Raw genomic sequence first — 9,723 nt, forward strand, 5'->3', positions numbered from 1 at the left:
CCTGGTTAAAATGTAAAAAAGAACTGTATTAAGATCAAATGTTTCATCAATTAGAAAATGAGCAGAATGTCGTTCAAAATCCATCTCACTTCATCTTCGGCCACTGAGCTTCCTCTCGTCACCATATTTGGTGGTGAGTGGAAATGCGAACCGGATGCTTCAGATTTATACATCCGGTGCAACATCTGGCTCATTGTTCTATCTGTGGTTGTTGCTATCTGACGAAAGGTTGTTGAAATTTTGCTAGTAACGTTAACTAGCTACCTAGTTATCAGACAAACACCATGTCTAGCAGAGGAGGAAAACAGAAGAAAGGTAATGTCACCAGTGAACAGGAGGAAGAGGAGCAGCCGCTTCAAGCTGTGCTAGTCGCCGATAGCTTCAACCGGAGGTTTTTCCCCATCTCCAAAGACCAACCCAGGGTATGCGATGGTGCCATGGCTTAATAGTGCATGCTAGCGCTCGAAAACTCTAGGTGGCAGATGGAACTGAGAGTCATGTTCTAGGGCTAAGTGCATGCATGCTATTGTCAATGGATGACAGCGCTAGCATAACTAGCCAAGCTAGCTAGCTAGCTACCGTTCTTGCAAGTAACCTCGTGTTCTTGAAATGCAACATTTCATAACAATTATGGTCAATATGTTTTCCTCCTAACTAGTTAGTAATATTCGTGGTATAAAATCTGTAGGAGCCACATGTCAGCAGATCTCGTCTGTAGTTTAGCCAGGTAGCGAACCAGCAATTGTATCCCTGTTCCAGATGGCATGATATGTGATCATCTCTTTAAGTGGGACACCATCAGATCCATGTCGCGAAACTAATGGTGACAAAAGCACAATAACAACAACAATGTTAATTTTTTAATCCTGCTAGTAAATGGATATTGGTAACAAACAAAAAAATACWAAAAAATMAACTTGTCCAACAAGCGTTCTCTACCCTTAACCTTGTTCTGAACACCCCCAAAACAAAGGAAATGTGGTTTGGTAAGAAGAATGCCCCTCTTCCCACAGGTGTTATTACTACCTCTGAGGGTTTAGAGCTTGAGGTAGTCACCTCAACACAATTACGGTGTACTGTCCTTCTCTCAGCACATTAAAGCTTCAGGCTAAAGTTAAATCTAGACTTGGTTTCCTCTATCGTAATCGCTCCTCTTTCACCCCAGCTGCCAAACTAACCCTGATTCAGATGACCATCCTACCCATGCTAGATTARGGAGACATAATTAATAGATCGGCAGGTAAGGGTGCTCTCAAGCGGCTAGATCTTCTTTACCATTCGGCCATCAGATTTGCCACCAACGTTCCAATAGGACACATCACTGCACTCTATACTCTGTAAACTGGTCATCTCTGTATACCCGTCGCAAGACCCACTGGTTGTTGCTTGTTTATAAAACCCTCTTAGGCCCCCCCTCCCCCCTATCTGAGATATCTACTGCAGCCCTCATCCTCCACATACAACACCCGTTTTGCAAGTCACATTCTGTTAAAGGTTCTCAAAGCGCACACATCCCTGGGACGCTCCTCTTTTCAGTTCACTGCAGCTAGCGACTGGAACGAGCTGCATCAAACACTCAAACTGGACAGTTTTATCTCAATCTCTCAATCTCAAAGACCCAATCATGGTTACTCTTACTGACAGTTGTGGCTGCTTTGTGTGATGCATTGTTGTCTCTACCTTCTTGCCCTTTGTGCTGTTGTCTGTGCACAATAATGTTTGTACCATGTTTTGTGCTGCTACCATGTTGTGTCGCTACCATGTTGTTGTTATGTTGTGTTGCGACCACGCTGTGTTGTCATGTGTCGCTGCCTTGCTATGTTGTTGTCTTAGGTCTCTCTTTATGTAGTGTTGTCTCTCTTGTTGTGATGTGTGTTTTGTCCTATATTTATTTTTAATCCCAGGCCCCCGTCCCCACAGGGGGCCTTTTGGTAGGCCGTCATTGTAAATAAGAATTTGTTCTTAACTGAATTTGTTCTTAATTGTTTTCAGCCAAGTTAAATAAAATAAATAAATAAAAAATAAAGTTGCCATCATTCTGGTCATCAGTCTAATCCAAAACCAAATATCACGTGAGTGCTAGCCAGCGTCACTCAGAACTTCAGATTTCCCGACACCATCCTATGCTTTTATATGTGAGACTCCAAACCTGATGGTCATTGTTGCACTCATCACATCATCTCTGCTGTGTTTTGTGCCATCCAGGCTCTCCTACCGTTGGGCAATGTGGCCATGATAGACTACACCCTGGAGTTCCTAACATCCACAGGTGTTCAGGAGACATTCGTCTTCTGCTGCTGGATGTCCAACAAGATCAAGGACCACCTGCTGTAAGAACACACACTATGACCAGGAAAAACTAGTCATAGACACGATCTAGGGCCCAAACACACAGGGTTTTCTCAATATAAATGTTCCCTCATCCTCCCAACAGTAAGTCCAAGTGGTGTCGTCCCACCTCTCCAAACGTGGTCCACATCATCACCTCTGATCTGTACCGTTCCCTTGGCGACGTGCTGCGGGATGTGGACGCCAAGAATCTGGTGAGGAACGACTTCATCCTGGTCTACGGAGACGTGGTGTCCAACATCGACGTCAGCCAGGCCCTACAGGAGCACCGGTCAGTCACCTTTGACCCTTGACCTTAGACAACAGGGCTGGAGGAAAAGCCAGCACACCCAGCATTTCTCCAGGAGGAGGGTTTGGGTGGCCAATCCTCAGGAGTTGGCTAAACCTCATCCTGGAGAGCTACATATACCTATGAAACGCCGTTTGGTTCTATGTGTATCAAAAAAGATACATTTGACGTGTCAAATAAGCTTGTTGACCAATCAGGACCTGAATAGGACTGCACTCCACATAATCATTTAACGTGTTCATACATTTTTTTACGTAGTTATTACACATTGATTACACTATCACTCGTATTTAATATGTCACAACGATTCATCGATACGTATGCTATGATGCTGGTAAAGTTGTCTCGCGCAGTTACAGTGCTGGTCATAAAGAAAGCTAGCTAGCTGAAGGATGCAAACAATGTTCTTCCCTAAAAACAAAGCAAAACGACATGTTTCAGCTAACTATATAGCTAGGTGTCATCATCTAAAATAACCCTAATTTATAACACAGTTCTTAATTGATTAATGGTGGTCAGACCCATCTGTGTGAAGCTAGCCACAATAATGATTAGCCACAATAATGATTAGCCACAATAGTGGACTTTGCGGTTTGCCTTCAAAATAAAAGTAATATTTTACCTTTATTTAACTAGACAAGCCAGTTAAGAACAAATTCTTATTTTCAGTGACAGCCTAGGAACTGTATTGTTCAGGGACAGAACAACAGATTTTTACCTTGTCAGCTTGGGGATTCGATCTTGCAACCTTTCGGTTACTAGTCCAACACTAACCACTAGGCTACCTGCTGCCTCAAAATAAACATATGTCATTGACAGTGATGCAAATGAATAGAAATAGGAGAATTCTGCCATAATTGAATAGATCATGCTTAACAAGGTTGGAATGTTGTTATATAAAAGACAATAATTTGTTAATTTGACAAAAATCTGTTGAAATCACACTGGATGTATTAGACTTTAGAGTTGCATTGGGGGCGTACTTATTTCARTGTACAGCCTTACCTATAGATTGTGGATCAATGACATGGGGTAGCAGTCTACTCCTTGACACCCAGAGAACATTAGCGTCGTAGCTCGTATTGCGGGACACTGAAACAACTGTGAATTGAGACACATTTATTGTCAACCTATATGTATTGAACACTTTTCCAGGGGAAAAACAATACTGTGTGGATGTTTTGGAGTCTGATAACTCTGAGGAGAATGTTGAGAAAAAATATATTGGGTATTGAGTAGACTGATACCCCATTTAATTGATCCCCAATCCTTAGGTAAAGCTGTACAGTGCAATATGAATGTCAATACACACAATAGGCTGACTGGGGAGGTGATTTCACACAGTCACAACGCTAATATTTGTGTAAACTCTTCACAGTTTTGTTCTGTGGGTGTCACCGACTAGACTGATACCACATTTCATTGCTTCACATTCCAACCTTGTTTAACATTATCTAGTCTAAATATGGCATGTTTCCACCAATTGTAACCTTCTGCATCACTTTCAAAGAGGTACTTTTATTTTGAAGGCAAACTGCAAATTCCACTATTGTGCCTAATCCTTATTGTGGCTAGCTTCACGACACATAATCCGGTCCGGTCGAACCTCACTAGCCAGATTAAGCTAGCTGGCTGCTTATAACACTAGCTTTGGGCAACAGGTTTAAGTAGCTGGCTAGCTATTTATTTTCATGAACTGAAGTTCAATTTCAATTGGCGAACAACAAGTGGCTACCTAGCTAAAACTTACTCACAAGGATTCCCAAATCATTGCTAAGAATAATGAAAATGACTGCAGTTTCTACTGGTCATTGTTTTCAGGCTGGTTGTATTGGTGCAAGCTAAAGCTAGCTAGCTACCCTAGAAGTTGCGGTCTAACAAATAATGCTTTATTACCAACGCGGTATTGTAAACACATCGTTCGTGGTCGGTGTTTGCTTGTTTGCAGACTTTTTTTTTGTAAAGCTTTGACAGTGCTACTGATAGTGGTGGCGCATGGATTGCACCTGCAAATTCAGAACACACAACATTCTATAATAAAACTGTGTGATTTGACGTCTCAAATTAAAAGCTCATTTAAGGCGTCAAATAACATATTTTTTTTGACACGCAAAGACCCAAACGGCGTTCCATAGATACCGGCTTTTGCGCCAGCCCTGCTTTAATCTAGCACATTTGATCCAGCTATTCAAGATTGTGATGAGCACTTGACTAGGAATCAGCAACAAGGCCTGAGGGGATGTGGTATATGGCCAATAAAACCACAGCTAAGGGCTGTTCTTAGTAACAKCGCTGAGTGCCTGGACACAGCCCTTAGCCGTGGTATATTGGCCATATATCACAAACCCCCGAGGTGCCTTATTGCTGTTATAAACTGTTTACCAACGTAATTAGAACAGTAAAAATAAATGTTTTGTCATACCCGTGGTATACAGTCTGATATACTACAGCTGTCAGCCAATCAGCATTCAGGGCTCGAACCACCCATTTTATAAAATGTAATACACCAATGGGGCGGGTAGGCCGATTTGTGTACCGTTTTCATATTGATCATGTATTAACACTAGGATTTATGTTGTTCATGAAGGCACCGGCGTAAGGTGGACAAGAACATCTCTGTGATGACCATGGTGTTCAAAGAGTCCTCTCCCGGCCACAAGTCTCGCTGCGAGGAGGATGACGTGATCGTTGCCATGGACAGCAAGAGCAAGCGGGTCCTCCACTACCAGAAGACACAGGGCCTTAAGAAGCTACAGTTCCCCATGGTAACGTAACAGTTCTCCATGGGAACGTAACAGTTCTCCATGGGAACGTAACAGTTCATCATGGGAACGTAACAGTTCTCCATGGGAACGTAACAGTTTTATATCCTGGGATGTAACAGTTTATCATGGGAATGTAACAGTTTAATCATGGGAACGTAACAGTTCTCCGTGGAAAACGTAACAGTTCATCGTGAGAACGTAACAGTTCATCATGGGAACGTAACAGTTCTCCATGGGAACGTAACAGTTCATCATGGGATGTAACAGTTCATCATGGGAATGTAACAGTTCATCATGGGAACGTAACAGTTCTCCATGGGACGTAACAGTTCATATGGGAATGTAAATTATCATGGGATGTAAAGTTTCTCCATGGGAACGTAACAGTTTCATTCAATGGGAACGTAACAGTTCTCCATGGGAACGTAAAAGTTCATCATGGGAACGTAACAGTTCATCATGGGAACGTAACAGTTCATCATGGGAACGTAACAGTTCATCATGGGAACGTAGCAGTTCTCTCCATGGGAACGTAACAGTTCATCATGGGAACGTAACTTTCTCCATGGGAACGTAAAGTTCTCCATGGGAACGTAAAAGTTCTCCATGGGAACGTAAAAGTTCATCATGGGAACGTAACAGTTCTCCATGGGAACGTAACAGTTCTCCATGGGAACGTAACAGTTCTCCATGGGAACGTAAAAGTTCCCCATGGGATCCCCCAAAAGGTAAATTTACTGCACAGCAAGTAGTAGAGATACAAACACAAAGTTTATAAGCAAAGATAAACATTTAGATATTAAGTCCTGAACCTCTTTTCTCAGAATGTGTGGATGTTCAGGAGTGGTGGACTGACTATTGTGTTTTGTCTTGCAGAACATTTTCCAACATGGAAGTGATGAGTTTGAAGTCAGACATGATCTGCTGGACTGCCACATCAGTATCTGTTCCCCACAGGTAATCTAATGTCTGGCCGATTCCACGGTAACGGAATTACGCACTTTTAAAATGTATATCAAACAAAATCCATTGATTTCAAAGACTAACAAAGAATTTCCACAAAGTTTGCATCTGCACAGAAATATATATATATATTTTTTGCTTTACTGTATAAATTGTTCAATGTAAATCATTGTGCATAGACTTGTATTATATGTTAAACTTTTGAATTCAATGTTTTTTGTTTTGGCATACATTTTAAAGTGAAAAATCTGATTCTCAGCGTAATTCCTTTACTGTGGAATTGCCCGTCTTTAACCAGGGGGAGACTGAGTGAGCTGTAAGTCTCTTGTGTGGAAGACATGACACTGGCTTTGTTTATAGGTAGCTGAACTCTTCACAGACAACTTTGACTACCAGACCAGGAGTGACTTTGTCAGAGGGATTCTGGTCAATGAAGAGGTACGAGAAAACAAATTCAGTGATTATGATACAGTATATAAGATATCCTGTATGTTGTATTGAAACCAGAAACATCCCAAGCAATACCCCAACCAAAGATTATACACATCCTTACCGAGCAAACAAGTCTACTATGTCTTCCCGCTGTAGATTCTGGGCAACCAGATCCACCTGTATGTAACACAGGATGGCTATGGAGCACGCGTATCTAACCTGCAGATGTATGACTCCGTCTCCTCGGACATGGTACGTCGCTGGGTCTATCCCCTCACCCCCGAGGCTAACTTCACGGACCAGCAGGGGCAGGGGTGTACCCACTCCCGTCACAACGTCTATCGGGGCGCCGAGGTCAGCCTGGGGCAAGGCAGCCAGATGGAGGAGAACGTTCTGATTGGTCGAGACACCAGCATCGGGGCCAACTGTCGCATATCAAACAGCGTCATCGGCAACAACTGCACCATGGGTATTATACCGTTACTGTTTCTACAGGGTTCGTAWGGTCATGAAAATACTGGGAAAGTCATGGCATTTTGAAATGGGAGTTTTCCAGGCCTGGAAAAGTTTTGGAAAATGTTAGTCTGAAAAGTCATAATAGATATGATAGAGAAGACTGACTAGATAGCCAATTCTAAACATATCTTGTACCCTCTAGTTAACTGTTTAGCTATTATTAACATGTATGAATGTTTTCAGCATGTCCCAAAAAAACMTTCTATCGACACTCGCGAATAAGGCGATACAAAGTTGATTTCATTTTTTTAAACAATTGATATGATTCATTTCAACATTTTTATTTTAATTTAACGATTAAAATAAACTAACGATTCACTTCGAAGACTTCGACTTCGATTCACTTGTATTAGGTTCAATAACGGTGAAGCAAATCATGTGAATGAAAATAATAATTTTGATAACCATGAACATGAATTTTAGGAAACAATACTAGATGTAGTGTTTGGGGTTATGTGGCCTGTATTTGTTTTGTAGATACAGTACTGCCAGTTGATTTGGGCATCTAATGTAGGGGACATTGCAAAACCCAATAGGTGCTGGTCAGCCTGCAAAGTAAACACTTCCAAGGTAGCTAAGATAAATATGACTAAACTAGTAAAGGTACATTTTCCTGAAGAAAATGTGTGGGTTCGCTTCAGCTGAATTCAATATATTTGTAGCCTGCCATAGCCACTTGATCTTTGATATATTGAATGAGCCAATTATTTCAAAAGGTATAAAACGTATTTAGTTGTAATGTTGAAATGTTTTACATCAAGAGTGGTCAACCATCCTCCGGGAGAGCTAATGGGTGCAGGCTTGTATTCCAGTCCCCAGAAATGATCTGCTCAACCGTACCTTGATAAACTGTCTCTGATGTTTTTGAGCAGGGCTTGATCAAAAGCCTGCACATCCAGTATCTCTCCAGACTGAGGGTTGACCATGTGTTTTATACAGTTGTCTAACAGGTATTCTACTTTGTGGGGGGTTAAGTCTCTTGCTCAACGACAGGAGATGGTACATGGTATCAGAGAGAAGCCTCCCAGTGTCGATACCACATTATGCTTACTTTATTTGTACGTACGTAGAGATACCGCCGAGTGTTGGTCATGGAAATGTAGTTATGTAAAAGTAATACAATTCCATCTGTCGATATGTGTATGAACCCTGTTTCTATCATAGGTACTGTAGTGAAGCAATCACCTGAGGTTAGTTCTGTACCAAAGGTAGTCATGAGGTTAGATTGTGGGAACCTCACCTGTCCTTTCAGTATAAAGGACAGGCGGCAGGTAGCCTAGTGGTTAGAGTGGAGTGGCGGCAGGTAGCCTAGTGGTTAGAGTGGAGMMGCGGCAGGTAGCCTAGTGGTTAGAGCGTTGGGCCAGTAACCGAAAGGTTGCTGGATCGAATCCCCGAGTTGAAAAGGTAAAAACTGCTCCTGGACAAGGCAGTTAACCCATTGTTCCCCGGTAGGCAGTCGTTGTAAATAAGATTTTTTTATTAACRGACTTGCATAGTTAAATAAAGGTTCAATTAAAAATAAATAATTAAATAAACATTGAGTGAATCCAAGGTGCAGTTTGCTCTGCATTACTAGTCTGCCAGGTTCTCTCCCAAGATGCCAGTGATCGTGGAGAAGCTTGGCAGTGTGACACCTCTCTCTGATGTCTCTCTGTAGGGGACAACGTGGTGTTGGACCGGGCCTACATGTGGAACAACGTACACATCGCCAGCAACGTAGAGATTCACCAGTCAGTYGTGTGTGATGGGGCTGTGATCAAAGAGGCTGTACGCCTCAACAAACAGTGTGTCCTCGCATACAACGTAAGGCAACAAAGTRTTTACGATCAAATAACACTGTTTTAATGAAAACATGTTACCCTSTTAAATATACATAATGGACTGTGTGTCTAGTGCTTTTTCAGTACCTCTCTAAGTACTTTACAATGTAACTGCTAATGGAAATATTTATGTAAACATTAGCTACATATTGTAAACGCCAGCATGAAACATGTTGATAACTGTTTCACTGTTTCACTTTTTCCTAATATCAAACATTTTATTAGGTACAGTAAGCTTTCAAAATAGTAACTTTTGAATACTTTAGGAATATTTTTCCATTATTCCATGTTGTCTGTTTCCCAGGTGGTGATTGGTCCGAACCTGTCCCTCCCAGAAGGGACTGTGGTGTCTATGCATCACCCTGAGGAAGAGGAGGAAGATGATGATGATGAATTCCTCAGTGATGACCAGGAAGTGGGACACAGCAAAGACAAGACCAGGCAGAAAGGTGTGTATTAGACGCCCCCCCCCCCACTACACAGCTTGATTCAATTAACACAACTCATCATCAAGCCAGCTGTGTGGTGCTAGTGCAAAAACCAAACCCCCCCCCCCAGGGTAGGGTCCCAGGACTGAGTTTAGCAAACC

General features: G+C 42.0%; 1 protein-coding gene across 1 annotated transcript in view; it reads left to right on the forward strand.

Annotated features, from left to right (window-relative positions):
• Positions 1-201: 201 nt before the first annotated feature.
• Positions 202-9,723, forward strand: part of eif2b5 (eukaryotic translation initiation factor 2B, subunit 5 epsilon) — a 34,913-nt gene continuing 25,391 nt past the window's right edge. Inside the window, 9 exon segments of the mRNA XM_024139621.2 lie at positions 202-422; positions 2,206-2,330; positions 2,435-2,620; positions 5,226-5,403; positions 6,280-6,360; positions 6,727-6,804; positions 6,955-7,267; positions 8,972-9,117; positions 9,439-9,583. Coding sequence (XP_023995389.1) covers positions 285-422; positions 2,206-2,330; positions 2,435-2,620; positions 5,226-5,403; positions 6,280-6,360; positions 6,727-6,804; positions 6,955-7,267; positions 8,972-9,117; positions 9,439-9,583 — 1,390 coding nt within the window. The 5' untranslated portion in view covers positions 202-284.

This window comes from Salvelinus sp. IW2-2015, unplaced genomic scaffold, assembly GCF_002910315.2.
Source record: "Salvelinus sp. IW2-2015 unplaced genomic scaffold, ASM291031v2 Un_scaffold1855, whole genome shotgun sequence".
NCBI classification, from domain to species: domain Eukaryota; kingdom Metazoa; phylum Chordata; class Actinopteri; order Salmoniformes; family Salmonidae; genus Salvelinus; species Salvelinus sp. IW2-2015.